The 26,838-nt window shown below is 42.7% G+C and overlaps 1 protein-coding gene across 1 annotated transcript; it reads left to right on the top strand.

Annotated features, from left to right (window-relative positions):
* The first annotated feature begins 55 nt into the window (after positions 1–55).
* Positions 56–26,634, top strand: acox3 (acyl-CoA oxidase 3, pristanoyl). The gene is made up of 18 exons (XM_055938454.1): positions 56–243; positions 760–913; positions 2,016–2,249; positions 2,917–2,991; positions 3,378–3,467; positions 3,721–3,864; positions 4,060–4,148; positions 4,575–4,671; positions 5,778–5,960; positions 6,566–6,688; positions 6,828–6,948; positions 7,244–7,366; positions 7,681–7,794; positions 10,572–10,687; positions 17,239–17,413; positions 17,702–17,769; positions 18,455–18,541; positions 25,924–26,634. The coding sequence occupies exons 1-18, from the start codon at positions 221–223 to the stop codon at positions 26,041–26,043; spliced, it is 2,136 nt and encodes a 711-aa protein (XP_055794429.1). The 5' UTR covers positions 56–220; the 3' UTR covers positions 26,044–26,634.
* The last annotated feature ends 204 nt before the right edge of the window (positions 26,635–26,838 follow it).

Here is a 26,838-nt window from a genome sequence, read left to right as displayed (position 1 = left end):
TGATCCCTTTCCGGACTTCCGGTTTCAAGAAAATAACATTGCTTTTAACAGAAAGGGAGGGCAGTTATACGACACAGTGAATAATAATAATAATAATAACATATATTGAAATAAATGTTTGATAGTCTATAAGAGGTGCAAAGGAAGAAACAGTGTAGCAAGGACAATTTATGCTAAAAACCCTCTCGACTGACAACACACGAAACCCGTCGCGTCATTTATGACCTATCTTAAGCGGTGCAGGTAAGAGTAGCACATTTTCGGCATTTTTTAAGATTTTGCTTCTCATGAAGTTAGAATAAATGTGTTATATCAGCTATGGATGTGCTGCATAATAGAAAATAGACATTATACACAGTGGAATCAGTGAAATTATGACAGGTGGTGAGTTCTCGTGCAGCGAGCCTTGTTCTGTTATGAAAGTTTTTGTTTATTTGCTTGTTGGTGTCAACAAAATGGCATGTTGATGTAGCCTAGGTGATTGTGACAATCAATGTTATGAGGGTGACAGCTATTTGCTGGTAGAGCAAATTGATCGTTTTTGAAAGTCTACGTGATGTCATGCATGGTTTTGTCAGAAATTGACCCTTGCTCTACATAGCTGATTGTCTGGAAGGGACTTTTGAACTACACAACACGTGGCCTCCACTGCCATTGCGTGCTCTCTCTCTCTGTAGGTTCTTAAGAATGTTATCCAGCTAGCTAAGCATCTTGTTCATTTTAGTAAAGTGCCTTACATAATATAATGAGTATCCACAGCTACACCAAGGCTAAGTACTACCGGGGTGACAAGATCGAGATGGGTCTGCCTGACTTCCCTAGTGGACCTCTGGACATATACAGGAAGAAAGCATCCTTCAACTGGAAAGAGATGGTCATGTTCCTTGAGGGAGAGGACATGCTAGCATTGAAGGTAGGCTTTGTAATGAGCATTAGGGTAGGCCATGTGTGGTGGCATTTTACAGTATTACCAAATGAGGAGAGTTACAAACTACACACCAGTCAGAGTTATACTTAAACTTCATCTTTAATAAGCTTTAAGCTTTAGCCTTTGACTTTCAACAATTCACTATCTATAATGAATTGTGAGAGTGACTACAGAAAAATACAAAGATCTTTTATAGCCAAGATACACCCCTCTCAACTTACATGACGAACCACAGATCTTAGGAACTCTTCACAAAGGAACTTTTACTTGAGAAAGGAGTATCCCTTAGCCAGATAGCATTCGCTATAAATTATCGCTCAGTTTGGTCTCTAAAATGAGGTTCTAATCTCATTCCTGGCACTTCATAGTACAAAAACATTACCTCATCCAAGGCATAACTAAATTGTCAACTCTAGATACTCCCATCTCAGGTAAACCCCCTCTTTACCCCACTCCTGGACAAGCTCACTGAGGGGAGTGAGCCTCTAGGTCATACACTGTCCCAGGATAAGTGTAAGATGAGAGAGGACATACAATGTTTTCAGACACTGCCATACATCTCCCCCAATGGGAAAAGGAGGGAGTGACTGGCGCACAGACATTGTGTAGACATTGTGTAGACAAGTAATTGGTTCCCCATTAATCACTCCATCCCTTCACATGGTTTAAGAATAGGTAAAGACACATTCACATATGAAGACGATGTTCCATTCTGTTCTCTTTTCTGATATTCTGCATAGCACCAGGGACATGTGAAAGACAAGTCTGACCTCTCCCCTCTCTGGGCCCCAAGTGACTGAGCCCTAGCTGAGGGAAAAGTGCAACTGCCAACACTATAGTCCAAAAGGATACATTCTAATGACAAGTATCTCACATAAGCATATTATATAAATAAAACATCTTATTTATCTATGTTACCCAACTAATTCTGATTCATCTGCCACACATGTCAGAGCCTTCTATTTGCAAATAGAAAGCTCTGGGCTATGTAAAGAAACTCTGACAACGGAAACTGACTGTTAGACCTATTCTTAGAGGAATATCTTACACAAGTCACTTTAGAATATTTTCTCCCATATTTACACAGCAACACGTGTTCCGGATGTTGGAGAACGACCCTATCTTCGCCCGGCAGCCAGGCGAGGACATGTCAACGGAGAGGATGCGTGAGGTCACTTTCAGACGGTGTAAACAGCTCTTCCGGTATGACTTCTTGACACGCGATGACATCATGGCGAACCCGTGGAGGACGGTAGTGCTCAACGACTGTCTGGGCATGTACGATTGGTCATTGGGCGCCAAGTACTTCCTCAACAAAGGGGTGAGTTTAGATGGATGGAGGGAGAGAGAGTTAGATAGGTAGTGCTCAAGGACTGTCTGGACATGTACAACTGGTCACTGGGGGTTAAGTTCTCCCTTAACAAAGGGGTGAGGGTTGTCAGTAGTTACGACCCTAAGTTTTGATGTTTTATTAGGATCCCCCATTAGCTGCTGCAAAAGCAGCAGCTACTCTTCCTGGGGTCCACAAAAACATGAAACATGTCTATTGATGTTCTGTATTATATCGAGAACAGCTCAAGGACAGAACTACATCATTTTTTAAGGCACACTTAGCCTACATATCAATGCACACAAACTATCTAGGTCAAATAGGGGAGAGACGTTGTGCCGTGAGGTGTTGCTTTATCGCTTTAAAAAAAAAACAGGTTTGCTGTTCATTTGAGCAATATGAAATGGAGTGGAGTTCCATGCATTAATGGCTCTATATAATATACTACTGAATTTGTACTGGATTTGGGGACTGTGAAAGTGAGTTAACCCACTCACTTTGATGATCTCCCATGCAAGTCTATCTATTGCCTCTAAGCCTTGACCTTTAGTCATATGCATGTTGTTGATATTCTGGACAGAATGACATTATGCATGTATCTTCTCAAGAGTAATGATATGAGAGGTTACAGTATAGTCACATTCATGCTCTGTTTCAGATGTTTGGTGCGACTGTGGCCAACTCCGGATCCCAGAGACACAGCCAGTTTGTGCAGGATACAGAGGACATGATGGTAAACAAACAATCATCAGCATTCACATGAATTGATATTTACCTTCTCACTTTCAAATGTATTGGAATCAATGTAAACACATCTTAAAAGTGATTTCATTGTTCCTTATAGTGGCAGGTTATTGCCTTTCATTGTGTTATGTAAATATGCTCTTTGACCTGAATGCTGCTAGCTATGCACAGACTCTCACTAGAATGCTGTAGCTAAAAGACTACTTGTTGCACAAATGGTTATTTAATAGCATTTAAAAAAATATACAACAGACCATTTATTTCTCTACTTCAAAAAACATGCATGCCAGTCACTCAAAGCTGTTGAAATACAATGTAACCATTAGTGGTGTCCCACGTCCTAAGCTGCACCTGTTGTTGTTTGTCTGTCCACAGACGTTTGGATGCTTTGCATTGACAGAGCTGAGCCATGGCAGCAATACCAGAGCTATGAGGACCACAGCCAAGTATGATCCCAGCACACAGGTGGGTGGGACACAGATCACCGCAAGGCCTCTGACTCCATTAGAACAGTTGTGCATTCTATACTGAATATTGAATTATTTCATCTGTAGATTTTGAATGTGTCAGTCTCCTTTTTTTTATTTTAATGCCTTTTGTTCGTATCTTGCAATTCAGCTTTTAGCTGTGTATGTATACACGATCAAATAAACCTATATATTATGATCGTTAGTCTGTACTAAGAATACACTATACTCAAGTGAACTCTCTCTTTCAGGAGTTTGTGATCCATTCCCCTGATTTTGAGGCTGCCAAGTTCTGGGTGGGGAACCTGGGGAAGACAGCTACACACGCTGTGGTGTTCGCCCAGCTCTACACCCCCGACGGAGCCTGTCACGGCCTGCACTCCTTCATAGTTCAGGTACAGTGAGCATATTTAAATGAACCTTTTGCATACATGTACTACTTTGTGTCCTCAGAGTTAGCAATCCTTTATGATTTCCCAAAAACAATCACAAAACAAATCTTGCATTTTAAAACTAGAACATGCTTCTACTTTGCTTCTGCTTTGCTGGTGAAACTGTGATATGATAACCTAAATGAATGTGTTTGACAGGTCAGAGATCCCAAGACTCTGCTGGCGATGCCAGGAGTAATTGTTGGAGATATGGGCAAGAAGCTCGGCCAGAACGGACTGGACAATGGGTAAGTTCAATACCATATGTTTTATTGCGAATACAACTACGCATTTCTCCTCATCACACCACTGCATTCTATGGCATTCAGTCAAAATGAGCACCAGTAATAATATTACTGTAATATTACTAAAGAGAGAGTAATATTCGTTGTGAACTTTGGTGGTGACACTCCGCAAGACCACCAGAGGGCAGTAGAATCCTACTTTAAATTACTCCAGAACTTCCACAATGTCCCGTGGAACAGACGTTTCAACCGTGAGAATGTTCTTTTTAATGAATGTTTTAATATTCTCTCCCAGGGCGTGGAGGATTTCTACAGTACCAGTGCTTAGAAATAGGCTGTACTGTATACATCACCACACTAGCTATGATTTGAAATGTATTCCTAAGATAGGCTCAGACTTTTGTGCATGTCTTTTGTTTCCCGTACCAGGTTTGCGGTGTTTCACAATGTCCGAATCCCTCGGGAGAATATGCTGAATAAGACAGGTGATGTCACCCCTGAAGGACACTATGTCACACCATTTAAGGTGAGGAAACGCACACACGCCTTGATGAACACTTTTGTTCCACTCTGGAAAAGATATATAAGGAAGGAAGTAGAAATCACATTTTTACAACTAACTACGAGTATGACTATGATCAAATATATACACTCTGTTCTTCTCTGGCTCAGAGCAAAATAGTTTAGCGTTTAAAGTTCTAGCCCGGGATTCCAACTACAACCTTCTAAAGAACTTGGCTAGGCTCTACTCAGTCGTGACAGTGATGGGATGTCAAATTAAAACGTAAAAACAAACATTCTGGTTCGTAGTTTTCAGTCAGCCACGCCTGATCTCACAGTAAGACTCTTTAATCTGTTTTTGTTCCAAACAAACATGGATGGGTTTGACCCGACACACGTGCACGCACACACACAAACATGGATGGGTTAGACAAACGTGTAAAAAGAAAATACCAGGGCTCTCTGGGTTCTCTTGAATGATGGGAACTTGGTAGGAGGAGGCTTCTGAGGAAACAAATAATGACTGGTAGTAGGCCTTAATTGTTTTGTGGTTCGTTTCAGTTTCGAGTTTTATTAGTCGTATATATGGGATACGCATGGTTTACATTGTCCAACGGAATGCTTACTTGCATGTTCCTTCTCGACAATCCAACAACAATAAGACATGATAAAAGATAAGAATACAAACTTAAAGTAAACGGCTCAGTAGACTAGAATAAACATTTAAGTATGATACAGGAGTTAGGATTGGATCCCCAGCAAGGCCCTGCATGCTGGTCAAAATTGGTACCTTTTTTACTGCTGGTTTAATTGGTAACTAGGAGACTAAAGGAATAAGTGGTTAGAAAGAAAGGGTGAGGGAAGGGTTGGAAAATGCTTCTGTACACATGAGAAATGTAAGGGGAGCTAATCAGTTGATTTAGTCTTTGAGTGGGATTTCCCTCTTGAATCAGAGTTGAAGTGAATACTTACTTGACAAGAGTTTTACACTCTTGCACAAGCCCTATTTTTCAAAGTTTATTTAAGGGCCCCCAGAAATAAACTATGAAAGCTATGAAACTATAGAAAAACTGCACATTTTAATATTCTGAAACTCAATGTTAATCCCTCCCTCCTCTCTCTGGCCCCCAGGACCCTAACAAGCGTTTCGGGGCATCCCTGGGTGCCCTGTCGGGGGGCAGAGTCTCCATCTCCAGAATGGCTGTGGTCAACCTGAAGCTAGCCATGACTGTAGCTATCCGTTTTTCTGCCACCCGACACCAGTTTGGACCTAAAGACGACCAGGAGATTCCTGTCATAGAGTACCAGCTCCAGGTAATGTACAGTTATGGACCTTTCAGTTGGTTCATGGTTAGGTTGGTGGACATAGGTATAAGCCAGGAGTTTTCCCCCATTTTTTTCAGAGACAATCCTGAGGATATGTGTTCCTAATAATCATTCCATTGAAGGTTAAATACATTTTCTGTGGACCCCAGAGGGGTATGCTACAAAGCAGGATCAATGCGTTAGCCAGCTAATTTGCCTAAATATCCAGAAATAACTTTTTAGAAAGATTTACTCATTAACCAAAAACACATACGTTTAGCTTTCTTAATAAATCAGAAAATCAAAAGTTATTTAGTTTTTTAAAGGTACCCTGTTGTAGGCAGGTAGCCTAGTGGTTAAGAGAATTGGGCCAGTAATGGAAAGGCCGCTGGTTCGAATCCTCCAGTCAGCAAGGTGGAAAAATCTGCCGTTCTTGAGCAAAGCAATTAACCCCCAACAATAACTGCTCCCCGGGCGCCAATGGCGTTGATTAAGGCAGCACCCCGTACCTCTCTTATTCAGATGGGTTGGTTTAAATGCGGAAGGCACATTTCGGTTGAAGGTATTCAATTGTGGAAATGACTCGGTATCCTCTTCCCTTTTTCTGGTTGCAGCAATGGCGTCTGATCCCGTACCTGGCGGCCGTGTACGCTCTGGACTACTTCTCGAAATCCTTCTTCGGGAACTTTGTGGAGTTCCAGATCGGTATGATGATGAAGGACAATAGCGACAGGCAGGTAAGGAAGGAAGGGAAGGAGGGGGGGACCGAGGTGGAGAGAGAGGAAGGGAGAGCGAGACAAAAGAAGAAATAGAGAGAGTGAAAAAGACATACACATACACCCATAGTTAGTTCTGTGCGGTATGTGTTTTAACTAGGCGGAGCTGGGCAGAGAGATCCATGCCATCTCCTGCTCCAGTAAGCCCCTGGGGTCCTGGACAGCTCAGAGGGGTATCCAAGAGTGCCGTGAGGCCTGCGGAGGACACGGATACCTGGCCAGTAAGTCACACACATAATAAAACCCTAGCCCCAACCACAACCCTAACCCTAGCTTCATGTCCACATCCTGGTTCTACCTAACCCCAGCCTCAACCCTAACCCTAACTTCATGTCCACATCCTGGTTCGACCCTAACTTCATGTCCACATCCTGGTTCTACCTAACCCCAGCCTCAACCCTAACCCTAACTTCATGTCCACATACCAATTCAACCCTTGCCTCAACCACAACCCTAACCCTAATCCACATCAAATCTGTCTCCTAATAATGATGCTGGATGTTGACTCCCTTGTAGTGAATCGTCTGGGGAGCATCAGGGATGACAACGACCCTAACTGTACATACGAGGGAGACAACAACGTGCTCCTACAGCAGACCAGCAACTACCTCCTCAGCCAACTACACGCCAAACAACAAGGTTAGTATGAACACCAGGAACACTTTGTTTCATGGTCTGCTTCTAAATGCTTTATAAACCATTATGGGACTGCTTTGTAAATCAATACATATCAGTTTCAGAGAAACTGAGATCCTAAAGACACTGGGGGCAGCTCATTATTTGGGTGCTATTGAAATATTTTGATTTTACGCATGAGATTGTAATGTTAACTGTTGGTCTCGCTGTTTTATATGCTGGTTTAGTTGCTGTTTTTGTAGATGGAGTGAGGATTGTGTCACCACAACCTGCTTATAAATGTCTTATGAATGTCTTATATTATTTGTTCGTTGTAGATGGAGTGAGGATTGAGTCTCCACTAGAGTCTGTCAACTTCCTGGAAGACTTTGACAGCATTCTGGAGACCAGGTTCACGGCAACGTCGGTGGAGGAGTGCATGGACTCTGCAGGTAACAACACACACACACACTTGTCTCTACAGCTACAACACACACAACTCTCTCTAGTCACTACTCTGCTCCGTGCAGAAATTGCCTATGGCCAGTCAGTTATGTAAGATGCCCAGTGTTATTATACTACTGGAAAGTGCTTTACTGGAAAGCTATTTGTCATGATGCCAGAGGTAACACCCACTCTCCAGTTGTCACATCTGGTAGAAGGCAAGCAAAGCCATACTGACCCTCTGAAGGACCCCATTCCCCCGCCAGGGCAAGCTGCCCCTGGAAGTGCCTGTTTAAAGCCCTCACAAAATCTCCATCTTTTCTATTGTAATATAGCTCAACCATAGCTTTAATTATAGAGGGCTGGAACAAAAGAATCAAAATTAAAAAAGCAATCTAAACAAATAGAATGTGTTGAATCAAACACGGATACGCGCGCACACACACACACCGGCTTCAGCTGTGTTTTGTATGCTGCTGTGAGACTGAATGAATGCCCTTCCAAGGTAAAGCCGTCCAGACAGCCTCATTCTCAGAGGGGGAACAGATGATGTGAACCTTGGTTAAAGCTTCTTTCCTCATATGGCATATATATATATATATATATCACACACCAAGCCTTCTCTCCCCCATCTGCAAAACATCTGGTCCATTTATTGACCTTATACCACAGAGGGTGACTCAAGCCGCTGGTCGACGAGCGACCGAGGTCTACTCTGCCAGCTAATTGGCTGAATTGGAACGAGAAAGGGGGAAAATAAAGGCGGCCATTTTGTGTACCGGATCGGTCACTGTCTGTCACCATCGTACTGTTTGTGTTGCCACAGTGAAGGCCAAGCAAATGTATCTGTCTCATAAGAAGGAGTAGGTGGAGTAACGTTCAAGACACGTGCAGGTGTGCTTCAGTTGCTTCCAACACTGTTGTGTTACCTGGGTTGGCTGCTAACGCATGCTGGTGACTTACTGTCATTGTTATAGAGATGGTCATCTCGTCCTGTTATGATGGGATGCACGACCTGTGCCGTTCGAATGCAGTTCGCCCGACAACGGCACCACCACAGTGCTCCCTAAAGGAGTATCTCATTCTCAACACGTTGATGACCATCTTTTGTTCTTATTTTCTCTCCACCTCTTTGATATTTTTACTCCTTCAAAAGTGAATTATGTTCAACTTGAAAAATTAAGGTTCCTGTAAACTAACATCATCTGAACACTGAATCTTAAACTCTAAAGCTCCCCAATTAGGGCTGACCTCATTTAGTCGACTGGTTGATTGTAGGCTGTTGGTTGACCGAGATTTCTGTAGTCGAGCAGTGACAACAAAAAAAATGTGATATCATGCTGTACAAGACGACACCTGTCTGATTCGTGCTGAGTGGACTGATCCATTGTGGAGGGCGTGGGGATGGCACAGTCCATCAGTCGAAGACGTGCCACTGAAATTGTATATGGTTATATTACATAAGAACAATGGTGCAACACTAATAAAAATAATATTATTTTATAACAAATGTGCTTTTTCCCTCCTTGGGTAGCAGTCACTGTCCACGGTTCTGAAACACTCCGATGTTGAATTATATTGCAGCTTCAGCAACACGGACAGCACGATAAACACTGCTGATATTCTGTGGTGGTCGCTGCAGCACGGAGGAGAGAGCGACCAGGTGCTAGGCACAGTCACTCTGCTGTCTGTTTAAAAAAAATAATAACACAGCGCAGCAAGTCTGAGCCCGGCAGGCACTGTCTAATCAAATTGCTGGTCGGGCTCCCTCTAGTCATTTGTGTGTCTTTAATTATTTAATCAAACCGTGTGCTTAAAGCATCAGACAAGCTCAGTGAATATAGTTGATTTGATAAAAACACATCGGATGTGTCAATATATGGAAAAATACAGGTTTAATCGATTGGTCGAAAGAACAGATGACTCTTGGTCGACAAAGATTTCGTTTTTTTCTGGGACAGCCCTATCCCCAATATTCTCCTGTTATAATGATTTCCTTCTCTGACCCTTCAAGGTTCTCAATGTCTCTGATTAGTGTGTGTGTGTGTGTTCCTGCGTCTCCAAACCTTACAACCATAAAGCTTCTCATATCCTCCTAATAATCATTCCAGGATCATATGTTTGTTGTTATTCATCATCATGTTACACACTCCTCTGCATACCTTGGCCCTAGAAGCTGTGAAAACAACTGTCACACACACACACACACACACACACACACACACACACACACACACACACACACACACACACACACACACACACACACACACACACACACACACACACACACCTGCACTCGCTCAACCCCCACTCCTTTATAAAGCTAGCCCAATAAAACATAGTGTTATTATGGTCAGAAGGATTCAGGTTAGTCACTCACTACCTCTTCTATGTGATCTGACTTTTTGATTTCTAACAGACTATGACAGGGTTGTCCAAGAGCTGTTCCATGAATTGCAGGAAGATTAAGTGTGTTATGGTAGAGAACAAAAAGTTGATTTGATACTGTATGCATTGGAAATCTTTCTTGATACTCTTCCATAAGTTCATATTTGAAATATTACCTGATAATCCCTGAAGTCAAACTCATTTCCTTTTTAATACGCTCATATTGTAAATATTACCTGATGAAATCTGTGTTTTTAACACTAGAAAGCTTATTCATGTCTTCCATTATTTAATATTGTATATAAAATAACGGAATAAATAATATTATCGGTTGACATCTGTGTTTTTATGATCTGAAGCCTAACATATTTCCTTGTCTCTCTTTCCCCCTCAGTGCCGTTGGCAGCGTATAAATGGCTGGTGTGTTTCCTACTGAGAGAGAGCGAGAGAAGACTGGCTAAGGAGAAGGCTTCTGGCAAGGCTGACTTTGAGGCCCGCAACAACAGCCAGGTAAATAGTACACACACACACACAAGCAACGCATGCACACACACACAGACACACAACAGGAGGGGACTGAGTAAGGTCAGATAAAACACTAAACTACTGGTCCTCCACTTTCCTCTCCATCATCACTTTCATGATTTTTTTTGAACATTTATACAGCTGTCTTTACATTGATGTCATTGCATTTCAGAAGCTGAAAGGTCCTCATAAGATACTGTAGTTCTGGGCTATCTGCTTCTCTACAGGCATGTGTACCAACCAAGTGCTTCTAGAACAGTCATTAGCTAGGTTTCCATCCAATTGGCGAAAGATTTTCATGTAAATATTCTAAAACAATATGCGCATTTCCCCACCAGAGATGTTTCCATCAAATTGACTTGTTGCGGATGAAAGGCTGTGCGTCATGACGTAGTGCACAAAAAAAATTACTTTTGGGGTTAAATTCCCATGTACCGAATACAAAAAAAAAAGAAAGTTAAATGGGTTTCCATTGCATTCAATTCTACCTATGGTTTTGTCACAAAAACCGTTGCAATATATAGCTGTAGCTCAGAGGTTTTCAAACTGTAATTTGTAAGTCGCTCTGGATAAGAGCGTCTGCTAAATGACTTAAATGTAAATGTAAATGTAGTCCACACCCCACTAGGGGTCTGTGGCGGTACTGCAGGGGATCCGCAAAGTTATTATAGTATTTTTGGGGGCCAAATTATTTTATGAATATTGCTAGCTGTAACAGAATACTATCGTGTATACCATTTTTATGTCTCTACATCTATTTTGAAGGAAGTTATAGGTAGTTTCACGAGCCAATGCTAACTAGCAAAAGCGCAGTGACTGGAAGTCTACAGGAACAGCATGCTAGCTTTTCCTGTTCATCCGACTCTGGGGAAGTAGAGGGCTTCAATGTCTGGATTTTTGTTTTAGATTACGTCTCTCACAGTTGAAGTCTACCTATGATAAAAATTACAGACCTCTACATGCTTTGTAAGTAGGAAACCCTGCAAAATCGGCAGTGTATCAAATACTTGTTCTCCCCACTGTATATACACTGCTCAAAAAAATAAAGGTAACACTTAAACAACACAATGTAACTCCAAGTCAATCACACTTCTGTGAAATCAAACTGTCCACTTAGGAAGCAACACCGATTGACAATAAATTGCACATGCTGTTGTGCAAATGGAATAGACAAAAGGTAGAAATTAAAGGCAATTAGCAAGACACCCTCAATAAAGGAGTGATTCTGCAGGTGGTGACCACAGACCACTTCTCAGTTCCTATGCTTCCTGGCTGATGTTTTGGTCACTTGAATGCTGGCGGTGCTCTCACTCTAGTGGTAGCATGAGACGGAGTCTACAACCCACACAAGTGGCTCAGGTAGTGCAGCTCATCCAGGATGGCACATCAATGCGAGCTGTGGCAAGAAGGTTTGCTGTGTCTGTCAGCGTAGTGTCCAGAGCATGGAGGCGCTACCAGGAGACAGGCCAGTACATCAGGAGACGTGGAGGAGGCCGTAGGAGGGCAACAACCTAGCAGCAGGACCGCTACCTCCGCCTTTGTGCAAGGAGGAGCAGGAGGAGCACTGCCAGAGCTCTGCAAAATGACCTCCAGCAGGCCACAAATGTGCATGTGTCTGCTCAAACGGTCAGAAACAGACTCCATGAGGGTGGTATGAGGGCCCGACATCCACAGGTGGGGGTTGTGCTTACAGCCCAACACCGTGAAAGACATTTGGCATTTGCCAGAGAACACCAAGATTGGCAAATTCGCCACTGGCGCCCTGTTCTCTTCACAGATGAAAGCAGGTTCACTGAGCACATGTGACAGACGTGACAGAGTCTGGAGACGCCGTGGAGAACGTTCTGCTGCCTGCAACATCCTCCAGCATGACCGGTTTGGCGGTGGGTCAGTCATGGTGTGGGGTGGCATTTCTTTGGGGGGCCGCACAGCCCTCCATGTGCTCGCCAGAGGTAGCCTGACTGCCATTAGGTACCGAGATGAGATCCTCAGACCCCTTGTCAGAACATATGCTGGTGCGGTTGGCCCTGGGTTCCTCCTAATGCAAGACAATGCTAGACCTCATGTGGCTGGAGGGTGTCAGCAGTTCCTGCAACAGGAAGGCATTGATGCTATGGACTGGCCCGCCCGTTCCCCAGACCTGAATCCAATTGAGCACATCTGGGACATCATGTCTCGCTCCATCCACCAACGCCACGTTGCACCACAGACTGTCCAGGAGTTGGCGGATGCTTTAGTCCAGGTCTGGGAGGAGATCCCTCAGGAGACCATCCGCCACCTCATCAGGAGCATGCCCAGGCATTGTAGGGAGGTCATACAGGCACGTGGAGGCCACACACACTACTGAGCCTCATTTTGACTTGTTTTAAGGACATTACATCAAAGTTGGATCAGCCTGTAGTGTGGTTTTCCACTTTAATTTTGAGTGTGACTCCAAATCCAGACCTCCATGGGTTGATAAATTTGATTTCCATTGATAATTTTTGTGTGATTTTGTTGTCAGCACATTCAACTATGTAAAGAAAAAAGTATTTAATAAGAATATTTCATTCATTCAGATCTAGGATGTGTTATTTTAGTGTTCCCTTTATTTTTTTGAGCAGTGTATATTTGAGAACTAACAATCAAATAAAAGTTAGGCAGAAAGAATTGAATTGCAGGAAATGACCTTTTTAAAACAAAAAAAATAGTCTCTCAACTCTATGCCAAACTGTGTAGAATTGCTGGAAATTAGCTTTAAAACTGCAACATTTTATCTCAGCTCAATACATATAGATATTTTTTTATTGCAGAAAATTACCTTTACAACGGCAACATTTTGGGTCGCCTGGGTGGGGGTCCCTGGGCAAGAAAGTTTGAAAACCCCTGCTCTAGCTAACAGCATGCAGATACAGTGTGGGTGGGCTAGCCTACATGAGGAGATAGCCAAGCATCAATCATCACATCACCAGAATAAGACCCTCGATATTTATTGGAAAGGAGCGTCAAGCTCATCACCGTGCAATTTCACCACCCTGTGAAGATCATCGTAACTTATTTTATCTGTAGCCTTATAAACTGCGTTCTTTCTCGAGTCGTAGTGGGACGACCGCACAATGTATAATCGCGTGACTCCAAATTTACTTCGAAACGATGGTTATTATATCAATATTTGCACATAAAGCCATTTCCACCACCATTTCTCGCATAAATTATTGTACAAACACAAAAAGATCCCACCTTGTGTAGCGTATTGTTTTGTCAACATTTGGAAAGTTTACCGACAAATTTGCTGTTTCCATCAACCTGTCATGAAATGGACTCTATTCGCATAAAAGCGTTGGATGGAAACCTGGTTATTGACATTATACAGTCACGTATCAACTATAATAAGGCTTAGTCCAATGATCTCTCCTGATCATTTGGGTATTTTTAATGCTTTATAATATTTAATGTGGTGGCATGGTGAATATATTTCACCTCCAACTCTCTCCTCCCCACATAGTCCATGAAGGCAAGGCTCCCACATTCCAGTAGATACTGTTGCAGTCACAATACACGATGTCCGAGAAGAACACACACACACACCATTACAACATGACCCCACAGCACTGCACTCTGAATTATCTAATGGTTCTATGATATAATAACACAAAACAGATGGTTTAGAGCAATGTTAAGACTGTAAAGATACAGCTACGGTAGTGTGTAAGAATGTAAATATAAACACCTTTGTCGAGCAAGCATCATTACGAAGTTTGACAGTTTTAGCCTTCCTTGAGCACATGTCATTACGAATCGAGGTTATTTTGGGTGTGTACGTGCTTGTTTTGTACAATGCAAAGTCAGTTGAACTGTATTCAGTATCAATTTATAGGCCCAAAATCCTAACTTGGGATTCAAACACACAATCCTACATATATCAGGGCTGTTGTCATTGGATATGTCTGTGCCTAACTCAGACTTCTGTTTTCGATCACGCACTCATGTCAATAGGAAATATACACGGAAATTGGGTTTTATGCACATAGGTTTTCAATTTGGGAAACTATCCCAAGAAGATGACTGAGTGCAGTCCTTTTTATCCTCTGGAAAGTCTTTGATACGCCAGGTGTGACTGTAGGAAAGGAAGTTTAGAGTAGATGAGATTGATGGAACAGAACACTGATGAGACTGATGGAATTTGTTATGGAACCAACATTAGGAATGTGCTGAAGTCAGGAAGACATCTGTTACCACTGACACTCGGAGAGAGCGAGGAGGGGAAGAGCGAGAGAAAGAAGACAGAATATTTTCTGTCTTATCATATCTCTTCTCTGCCTCTTATCTTCTCTCTTCTTTTAAAGGATGTGTGCGCGTTAGAGCTGGGACGATAAACCGACAATTATCGACACCAACCACTTATCATGGACATTTTGATGTTATTGTTAATTACTATAAAATAGCCTATAGTGCCCTACTCGAGAAATGTGAAGTTTGAAATTAAGTAAGCTTGCTAATATGGGTGATTTTGTTATTGCGACAATTGATAGGGTAATACAAAAAAAAGAACTGTGGTGCACATTTAATCGTACAATTTATCGTTATCGTGATAATTCAGTCAATTTATCGTGATATGTATTTTTGTCCATATCGCCCAGCTCTAGTGTGTGTGAAGAGTGAGCGTTTGCTTTGGCAGCTTTCCTAGGCCAGTTGGCTCAGCGAGTATGGCTGTGGTGTTGTCCTAACCCGAACTCTGTATCCGGTTGGCTTAGAACAAGGATTAGCTAAAGACGGCTAGTGTGTCAACTCACACTTGCCTAATAACAAATACGTTTATAAGTGCTGAATCGGATCAATCAGAATGTGTTTTGACATATCTCATATGTTGCTGGCCGACTCCAGTTATTGCATGGTTAATGTCTGATAAGACTACTTCATACCAATATGGTAGGCTAATTCATGATTGCCTGCAATGAAAACCTGTCATAGGGCCTCCCGGGTGGCGCAGTGGTCTAGGGCACTGCATCGCAGTGCTAACTGCACCACCAGAGTCTCTGGGTTCGCCCCCAGGCTCTGTCGCAGCCGGCCGCGACCGGGAGGTCCGTGGGGCGACGCACAATTGGGCTAGCGTCGTCCGGGTTAGGGAGGGTTTGGCCGGCAGGGATTTCCTTGTCTCATCGCGCTCCAGCGACTCCTGTGGCGGGCTGGGCGCAGTGCGCGCTAACCAAGGGGGCCAGGTGCACGGTGTTTCCTCCGACACATTGGTGCGGCCGGTTTCCGGGTTGGAGGCGCGCTGTGTTAAAGAAGCAGTGCGGCTTGGTTGGGTTGTGCTTCGGAGGACGCATGACTTTCGACCTTCGTCTCTCCCGAGCCCGTACGGGAGTTGTAGCAATGAGACAAGATAGTAATTACTAGCGATTGGATACCACGAAAAAATTGGGGAGAAAAGGGGATAAAATTTAAAAAATAAAAATAAAAAAAAAACCCGTCATAGGAACCGAACCCACTGCTGCTAGCAAGAGGGTTCTTTTGCAACCATTCAGACAGCGAAGAACCTAGTGAAGAACCCTCTCCAAGAAAAAGGTTATTTGAGTAGAAATAGTGTGACATAGAACCATTGCTCACTTCAAAGAAATTCTCAATAATACTTTTTTTCCCTAGCGTGTATGACCAAAACAAGTTTGAACTCCACTATGGTGCCACATTAGGACCAAAGGAAGTTTGTTTTCACATTCGGTCTATTAAGTATCAGTGTTTTTAGTATTTTTCAATTTTTTGGGTCCATTACTGATGATTACTTCACCCATTGCTATAGAGGGACAGATGGACTGACTGACCTAATAGAAGGGGGGGGGGGGGTCCACAGAGGAGGTACAGCCAGAGAGCGATCTCATACCCACACCTGGGTTCAAATAGTTGAGCCTTTGCTTGAGCCTGGTTTGAGAGTGCCAGATGGGTAGGAGTTTGCACTTTTGGGACTTTTCCATCAGTTCCTTTGGTTCCGCTGCGCAGGCCAGCTCAATCAAGCTCATCAAGCTCAGCTAAAAGTATTGGAAATTCAACAAATACTATTTGAACCCAGGTCTTGTGTGAAATGACATGCAGAGAGGAGGCAGATCCAGAGTTCTCTCGTACCCAGACCAGGGGACTAGGCGGGGAACACAGCGACCTTGGCAGAGCGGTAGAGGAGTTCAGAGGCGTGGGAGAGGATCTGTGTTCTCTCTGCCGACATGGAACAGGAAGGGTGGGCATTGCCCAGTCAAGGCCGGACAGGGGGATAGGCACAGACACACAATTCAATACCAGGGCTGATAATGGGGTTATGATAACTGGAGGGGGGGTGGTGGATTGAGGTTTGTGTGCGTTTGTTTCAGTCTCAATCCTGCAGTGTTTGGAAATTGGAATCTAATAACACTGTTTTTTTTCTCTTGCTCTCTCTCTATGCGTGCGTACGTTTAACTAGTATAACTTTTGTCACTTTTTGTCATTCCTGCAGTGTTAGTACAAGTCGCTTTTTATATTTCCAAACGTTGTGCTCTCTGTGTTTGCGTGCGTGTGTGTCTGTGCATATCCAGGTGTTCTACTGCCGTTCCTTGTCCATCGTGTACATAGAGCACACCGTGGTGCAGAGGTTCCACGACCAGACCCATGATGAGGACACACCGGCTGGTCTCAGACCAGTTCTTAAACAGCTCTGTGCCCTCTACAGCCTGTGGACCCTCAGCAACCACATGGCCACGCTGTACCAGGGTCAGGTTCATTTGAGTGCTGGCCGTCTTTGTCATTCAAGTTTGACTTCCCCATATTCATATAGGGTCTGATTTAGGATCAGCTTACCCTTTTACATAATAATGAACAAGATAACATGATCCTAGATGAACACTCTTACCCGGAGACACTTGATTCATACGGCCCCTGGTCAATATCTACCAAAAACTGTATCCTTGTGAGAGTTGCGCGAGCCTGATTTATGTATTTTATTCTGTGTGTGTGTGTGTGTGTGTGTGTGTGTGTGTGTGTGTTGTTGTGTTCCTCCAGGGGGTTATTTCTCTGGTTGGGAGCCAGCTGATTGGATCCAGCAGGCCATCCTCACCCTCTGCTCTCAGGTCAGTTCTCATATAAACTAGGGTTGGGCGGTATCCAGATTTTCATACCGTTTCTGTACCATACTTGGGTATACACTTGGGCATGTATGTTTAATACAGTTAAAAATATATTTTCATTTGGGGGGGGGGGCTGGGGGAAACAGGGATTTTGATCCAGGATGTCTCTGCTGTAACCAATAAGCTTGATCTTGACACTTAGCTAGCAAGTTAACAAACCAAATGTATAGCTGGAGCCCTGAGCTGGATATAATTTATTTGACACATCTTAGATTACTTATAGTTATACTTAACTTATAGTTAGTTATAAGCAGTGGCGTAGCACGCACACCCCAATTTTTTTTTAAATATATATTATTTTTTAAACAGTATTGAAAATCACACTGTTGGTATCTAGAAATACCTCAGTGTTTACGGTATAAACAGAATATTGCCCAAGCCTAACATGCACACACAAATGCGATTGGCCTAAATAACCCATTAAATGTCATGTGGTCTTGAGTTAAAGTGATGATTTATTCATATGTTTGGTTTGGAGGACTGAGGGGGATGACCTCAAAGGTGTTTATTGACTTGCAGTGTGCTCTCTTTAGAGAACAATCACTGTGTTTGTCTGTGTGTATACTCTTTCTGTCTCTCTCCCTCCATTCTTCCCATTAGTCCCTCTCTCCTTCTCTCCCTCTAACAGCTGAAGGACGAGGCCATAGCTTTGGTGGACGCCGTTGCCCCTCCTGATTTCATCCTCAACTCACCCATTGGCAATGCGGACGGGGAGGTAAGACAAGTCAGACGTGTGAAATGTGTCAGCGCCAGAGTCATATCTAAACCCTGATCCGGTGCATTTAAAGTACATTTTAGACACCGTCACAACTCACTATACAGGAACAAAAATGGAAATATGAAAGGTTAAAATAGAAACAAATCAAACACACACACGCGCGCATACACACACACACTTGTCTGGTCTTACTCATTTACCCTAGTTTAATGGCTGGAGGTTAGTCAACATGCCAAACTGCCAACTCCTAAACACAATGCATATGTATGCATAATCCTTTTACTCATCTATTAAAACGCACAATCCTTTCAGTGCTCTTCTGTTTGGATAACGAATAACACTAGGCTTAATACTCATCCATCGATTAAATCATGTCTGTTTGAGTAATGCTAGTAACCTATTCATCCATGAACTCGGACAGTGCTCTTGTGTTTGAAGAGTCTGTGGAGACACAACAGCAATGTTTGAGACACCGAGTTTCCACATAGACCATCACAATGGTCCAAACAGCAAAAGGTCTCAATAAAACACTACAGAGTGTTCTGCTATTAACCTACTCTTAAAGGAACACTTTGTGTTCCTGGTGGGAACACTTTTTTTTACTGGAACAGAGCAAGAGGAGAGTTCCAGAGGCTGCTGTCATCTTCCAGTAAACACACTGACCCAAACCTATAAACATACAGGCCCAAGTGTGTCAGCCAGGAGTGAGGTTGGGGAGGGACGGTGTGTGTGTGTGTGTGTGGGTGTGTCCGCCAGGATAATGCATTACTAAGGAGGGACGATGTCAGAGTGTGTGTATGACCTTTAACTGTGTGTGTCATCTGTTTTGATTGGAGTCTGGCTTTCAAATGCTCCCCTTGTCTTTCTGGGCTCAGGAAATGGATGCTTTGTTTTCACTCTGTGAAGACTCACAGCTGCTTTCCTTGGCAGACAGTACTCTCACACTCACGCACACACACACAGACACACACACACTTGGAGATCTATGTTAATAATACTGGACCTGGAGAGAGTGGGATAAACATGCCTTCCTAGCTGAGCTGAGTAGTAGAATAAATCTGTACAATTGTAAGCAAATCTAAATGGATCATTAATCAATATATTTATCATCATTGTTATTTAATAGTGACACTAATAGTAGAACGACAGAACAGTCACAGAAGCATGAGATGGAGTTCTGTGGTAGTAGTGCTGGTTGTAGTGGTAGTACTGGTAGTGGTAAGAATAGTGTTTGTCTTACCTGCTTTTGCTAGTAGCATTGCTATACAATGTTGTTGGTGTTGCTATTAATGCATGTTCACAGGTGCAAGTTTCAGAGCAGACGTTTAACTCTATTACATTTAAGTCATTTAGCAGACGCTCTTATCCAGAGCGACTTACAAATTGGTGCATTCACCTTATGATATCCAGGGTTGTTTTATGGTGTCGTTGAAGCAATGGCATTTCCTTCCAACCTCACGCAATGGTGTGAGTCTGACCCTCTTTGCTCCCTGGCTGTGTGCTGTATAAGAAACATTTTGCTTTTTGACATTTAGCTTTAGTGTGTTTGAGACACACACTATATATGCAAAAGTGTGTGGATACACCTTCAGATTAGTGGATTTGGCTATTTCAGCCACACCCGTTGCTGACAGGTGTACAAAATCGAACACCCAGCCATGCAATCTCAATAGACAAACTTTGGCAATATAATGGCCTTACTGAAGAGCTCAGTGACTTTCAACGTGGCACCGTCATAGGATGCCGCTTTTCCCACAAGTCTGTTTGTCAAATTTCTGCCCTTCTAGAGCTTCCCCGGTCAACTGTAAGTGCTGTTACTGTGAAGTGGAAATGTCTAGGAGCAACAATGGCTCAGCCTCTGAAGTGGTAGACCACACAAGCTCACAGAACGGGACCGCTGAAGCGCGTAACGCGTAAACATCGTCTGTCCTCGGTTGCAACACTCAGTACCGAGTTCCAAACTGCCTCTGGAAGCAACGTCGGCACAATATATTTTCGTCGGGAGCTTCCATGGCCAAGCAGCCACACCAACGCCTAAGATCACCTTGTGTAATGCCAAGCGTTGGCTGGAGTGGTGTAAAGCTCACCGCCATTGGACTCTGGAGCAGGGGAATTGCGTTCTCTGTAGTGACTAATCACGCTTCACCATCTGGCAGTCCGACGGAAGAATCTGGGTTTGGCGAGAGAACCAAGAAAACACTACCTGTCCCAATCCATAGTGCCAACTGTTAAAGTTTGGTGGAGGAGGAATAATGGTCTGAGGCTATTTTTCCTGGTTCGGGTGAGTTTTTTTTCTCTCGCCTGAGTAGCCTCGTTATACTGCCAAAAATAAAATTAAACCATCTAGTGTTCAGCGAAATAACAGCACAATGTCAAATACAGGTAGCCTAGTCAAATAATTTACATCCAATCACATTAACCGTTACTCTCTCGCGGGAAACCTTCACACAGACATTTAAAAACGAAACATGACCATTTGAAAAATAAGCCACAGGAGTTTTTGTAGCGTGAATAAAGACGACTTTCGAGTAGTAAGACAAATATAAAAGCAACAGATACCATTAATAAGAAGGGGCTAGAAGCTTCTTAAATGGTGAGCTACCGAGTGGCTAGGACAGGCAAGCCCCATACTATTGTGGAGGACTTAATTCTTCCTGCTACCGCAGATATGGCTGGGACAATGCTGGGGGAAAAGGCCAAAAAAACTGTACAGACAATGCCTTCATCAAACAACACTGTTTCACGGCGCATCAGTGACATGGCAGGAAATGTTTTGAAACAATTACGGCTTCGCATACAAGCCAGTGAATTATATGCGTTACAGCTGGATGAGTCAACAGATGTGGCGGGCCTGGCACAGCTGGTATATGTCCGTTATGTTTATGGAGGGTCAATTAAGGAAGACATCCTCTTCTGCAAACCACTGGAAACCGGGACAACATGAGAGGATATTTTTTAAAGTACTGGACAGCTTTGTGACATCAAATGGACTTTGGTGGTCAATATGTTGGTATCTGTACTGATGGCGCAAAAGCCACGACAGGGAGACATAGTGGAGTGGTAACGCGCATCCAAGCAGTTGCTCCCGACGCCACTTGGTACACTGCAGCATCCACCGAGAGGTTCTGTTGACTCATCCAGCAACAGCGCCTCTTCAACCTCAGGAGGATGAAAAAAAATGTGTCTGGTCACTGAAAACCCTCACTAACTTTTACAGGTGCACAATTGAGAGCATCCTGTCGGGCTGTATCGCCGCCTGGAACGGCAACTGCACCGCCCACAACCGCAGGGCTCCACAGAGGGTGGTGTGGTCTGCACAACGCATCACCGTCGGCAAACTACCTGCCCTCCAGGACACCTGCAACACTCGATGTCACAGGAAGGCCAAAAAGATCAAGGACAATAACCACCCGAGCCACTACCTGTTCACCCCGCTTCCATCCAGAAGTGAGGTCAGTACAGGTGCATCAAAGCTGGGACAGAGAGATTTGAAAAACAGCTTCTATCTCAAGGCCATCAGATTGTTAAACAGCCACCACTAGCACAGAGAGGCAGCTGCCTATCTGTAGACTTGATATCATTGGCCACTTTAATAAATGGAACACTCGTCACTTTAATAATGCCACTTTAAGAATATTTACATATCTCGCATTACTCATCTCATATGTATATACTGTATCCTTCACTATCTATTGCATCTTTCCTGCTCTGTCACTGCTCATCCATATATTTTAGACTTTTATATATTCTCATCCCATTCCTTTACTAGATTGGGTGTATTAGGTTTTGTTGTGGAATTGCTAGATATTACCTATTACTGCTGCGCTGTCGGATCTAGAAGCATAAGCATTTCACTACACTCGCAACAACATCTGCTAACCATGTGTATGTGACCAATAACATTTGACATGATTTTGGCTGCCAAGGGAATGCCTGAAAGACGAGTTGGACACTACAGTGAAAATGGTTAACTTTGTTAAAGCAAGGCCCCTGAGCTCTCGTTTTCTTTCTGCATTATGCAATGATATGGGCAGCGACCATGTAACGCTTTTACAACATACAGAAGTGCGCTGGTTATCAAGGGGCAAAGTATTGGCATGTTTTTTTTAAATTCAGACGAGCTTAAAGTTTTCTTTACTGACCATCATTTTCACTTGTCTGACCGCTTGCATGATGACGAGTTTCTCACACGACTGGCCTATCTGGGTGATGTTTTTTTCTCACCTGAATGAGACCTGAATCTAGGATTACAGGGACTGTCCTCAACTATATTCAATGTGCTGGACAAAATTGAGGCTATGATTTAAGAAGTTGGAGCTCTTTTCTGTCAGCATTAACAAGGACAACACACAGGCTTTCCAGCATTGTATGATTTTTTTGTGTGCAAATGAACTCAAGCTTACGGACAATGTCAAATGTGATACAGCGAAGCACCTGAGTGAGCAATTACACAGGTACTTTCCCTAAACGGACGACACCAACAACTGAATTCGTTATCCCTTTCATGCTCTGCCTCCAGTCCACATACCGATATCTGAACAAGCCTCATCAAAATTGCAAAAAGCGGTTCTGTGAAAATGTTATTTAATCAGAAGCCACTGCCAGATTTCTGGATAGGGCTGCGCTCAGAGTATTCGGCCTTGGCAAATCACGCTGTTAAGACACTGATGCCCTTGGCAACCACGTACCTATAAGAGAGTGGATTCTCAGCCCTCACTAGCATGAATACTAAATACAGGCCCAGACTGTGTGGGAAATGATTTAAGACTGAGACTCTCTCCAATACAACCCAACATTGCAGAGTTATGTGCATCCTTTCAAGCACACCCTTCTCATTAACCTGTGGTGAGTTAGTCACCATTTTTGACGAACAAATAAGGTTTTATATGTAAGATGGCTAAATAAAGAGCGAAATTATTATATTATTATTTGCGCCCTGGTCCTATAAGAGCTCTTTGTCATTTCCCAAGAGCCAATTGTGACAAAACCCACACTCATTCTTATGTTTAATAAAGGTGTTGTATAGAGTGTGTGTGTGTGGCAGGCTTACAATGATGGAAGAAGAAAAAAACATTTGAGAGTGCTTAGAGGGCGTACGCAGCTGGTGGTTGAATGTTTGAAGGGGTACTGGACTATAAAAAGTTTGGTAACCACTGATGTAGTGTATTTGGTTGACTGTATATTAGGTAGAAACACATTATTTTTTTTAATTACATTGACATTTTAGCTTAACACGATCCAGAGACTCATAACAAATGTGGAGCGATGTAGATCACCACGACAACACCCACCCAAACCCATATCAAGTGTGGGCCAAGAAGTACTAACTAATACTATGCCGGTGAGGTCAGTGATATAGTGCCTGTGTCACAAATGGAACTCTATTCCCTTTTATAGTGCAATATTTGTTCCAGGGCCCAGTGCACTATATAGGGAATATGGTGCCATAACCCTGCAAACATTCTGTTAGTGACTGGACAATTACAATTACATAAGTCATGCATTTTCCAATCAACACCCGGCCTGAGGTGTTGCCGGGGAAACACAGTGCTGGAGATTGAGCCCAGAAGCACAGGGGATTTCTAGAACTTCCTAGAAATTCTTATAGAATGGGGTTTGAAGCATTGAGGGGAATATACATATAGTACTGTATATTATTGTATATCTATAGCTAGAAGATAGGGGTCAAATGTACCTTGAATATACTGAACAAATGGACCATAATGATTTTTGATGACAACAATACCCCTGAGCACATACGGTATTATTGTCTGATACTTGACTTGTCATAAAGGCCTTATAACAATATAAATTATTAACATAACATATTGTAATCATTAGTGTGGTCTGTCTCTAACCCCCTGTTGAGGTCAGTAAATCATAGAGATCAGATAAGACTTAATGCTTCTTCTCACTCCTGTCTTGTATACACTAAATATAAAAGCAACATGTAAAGTGTTGGTCCCATGTTTCATGGGCTGAAAAAAGATCCACGAAATGTTCCATATGCACAAAAAGCTTATTTCTCTCAATTTGTGTGCACAAATGTGTTTACATCCCTGTTAGGGAGTATTTCTCCTTTGCCAAGATAATCCATCCACCTGATGGGTGTAGCATATTAAGAAGCTGTTTAAACTGGATGATCATTACGCAGGTGCGCCTTGTGCTGGGGACAATAAAAGGTGACTCTAAAATCTGTACACAATTCCTTGAAACTGAAAATGTCCCAGTTCTTCCATGGCCTGCATACGCACCAGACATGTCACCCATTGAGCATGTTTGGCTTGCTCTGGATCGATGTGTACTACAGCGTATTCCAGTTCCCGCCAATATCCAGCAACTATGCACAGCCATTGAAGAGGAGTGGGACAACATTCCAAAGGCTATAATCAACAGCCTGATCAAGTGTGTCGCACTGCACGAGGCAAATGGTGGTCATACCAGATATTGACTGGTTTTCTGATCCACGGCCCTACCTATTTTTTTTAAAGGTATCTGACCAACAGATGCATATCTGTATTTCCAGTCATGTGAAATCCATAGATTAGGGCCTCATTTATTTAAATGGACTGAGTTCCTTAAATTAATTGTAAGTCAGTAAAATCTTGGAAATTGTTGCATGTTGCATTTTCTTTCATTCAGTATAATATAACTCCTATATTGTGACCCAAATGGTACCCTATTCCCTTTTATAGTGTACCACATTTGACCAGGGGAGCCCTCCAGTGTAGGGAATAGGGTGTCATTTGGGACACGGGCATACTAGCCCAGCTGTGACTGTCTTATCGAGATACTGTATACAGTCACCTATGTCATATCACCACATTGGAAACGTGTGTCTGCAACATCTCAATCATAAACCTCAGTGTTTTTATAAATATTGTCTCTAGTCAGCGTTACTCTTCTCAGAAACATCTCAGTTCATAACTTAACAAACCTAGTTTAACACAGCTATAAACATAATGCTTTGTACCGTTTCTGTATGTGAAAGGTGGTTGTTGTGACATTAAGTATGTCCGGTTTGTTAGTGATCAATATTGGATAGACGCGAGGGGATTAGCAAAAGGCTATGGCATATTTCGTCACTTCCCTTTGAAAGCCATTCTTTGTCCATACATACTAATTAAAGGTCAAAATAATAATATTGTGAGCAATGCACGATTTAAGATTTGTTGATTTTGACCTTTCATAATTTTGCTTGTAATGCCAACAGTTCTTCAAGTTACTTGCCCCAATTACACACAGCAAACCGCCACTAGGATTCCAGCATGTTACTAAAAAAGACAAATCATCAATCCAAACAGTTTGAAATCTTGTCATAGTCACACAAAACACTTCATCCTATCAATTCTTGATGGTGCTGTTTTCCTGTGTTCCAGCTCTATAAGAACCTGTGGTCCACGGTGATGCAGGGGAACAAGGTTCTAGAGCGCCCGTCCTGGTGGGCAGAGTTCACCTCAGACAAGCCTGTGGTGGGTTCCCTCCGACCCAAGCTGTAGGTTTGTAGATCACAGTTCTAGAGTCCTCTGTTCCCCAGTTACACCACCCAGTTTCATCAGCCCAGAAGACAAGAAGGAGCCTGTAGATTTAGATGGATCTCCTTCTCCTCACTTTGAAATATGAGCTTTGTATTATCAGATATGAAATGAATGACGTATTGGGCCTTTTTAAGAGTGTAGAGGCAATGCAATTATAAACCACTGTCTTCCTCTGAATATGGTTAAGAATGATAATCAACTATGTGGTAATTGTTGGAATTGGTGCCTATGACGGGAAGCACTTTAAAGAAAAGAGATTATGTTCAAGTACATTTGTTAACACGTTTCAATAGATTTCATGCCAGCTTCTTGATATGATTACGTATCTAACACTACAATAAGGTTGTCTGTTTTGTATAATTAATGTAACTATACATTCATGTAATGTGATATTTGTGAAATAGAGCTTATTTTGATTGCCAAATGATGCAATGAGGCCACGTATATACTTACCACACATGTAATATATACATGTAATAAATTGTGCACATTTTGTAAAATAATGACTGAATAAAGGGTTTGTAAAATAAAATATTTCTACTAATACAAATACATGAATTGCATTGATGGATTATTATTTCAGTGAATCAAAAACTCATTTGATATTTTCAGCTCAAGTAACCATGCATGCTTGATAAGTAGTAACCTTGTCTGAGACCTGAAGACTTGTTTGCTCCCAAAGCCTTTTAGCTCAGCTGGCTAACACTCGGATTTGAACTAGAGCTCTGCTACCTGACCCGAGCCCGATGGGGCCTA

The sequence above is a fragment of the Salvelinus fontinalis genome, chromosome 11 (genome assembly GCF_029448725.1).
Source record: "Salvelinus fontinalis isolate EN_2023a chromosome 11, ASM2944872v1, whole genome shotgun sequence".
NCBI lineage: Eukaryota > Metazoa > Chordata > Actinopteri > Salmoniformes > Salmonidae > Salvelinus > Salvelinus fontinalis.
This window is presented reverse-complemented; position numbering and strand designations above follow the sequence as displayed.

What these genes read in the sequence shown, in the direction of transcription:
- acox3 (XM_055938454.1), top strand. Translation starts at nt 221, where the DNA reads ATGACCTATCTTAAGCGGTGCAG. An exon ending in AGGACAATAGCGACAGGCAG is followed by an intron (nt 6,689 to 6,827) that starts GTAAGGAAGGAA and finishes TGTTTTAACTAG; the next exon opens with GCGGAGCTGGGCAGAGAGAT. An exon ending in AGGCCCGCAACAACAGCCAG is followed by an intron (nt 10,688 to 17,238) that starts GTAAATAGTACA and finishes GTGCATATCCAG; the next exon opens with GTGTTCTACTGCCGTTCCTT.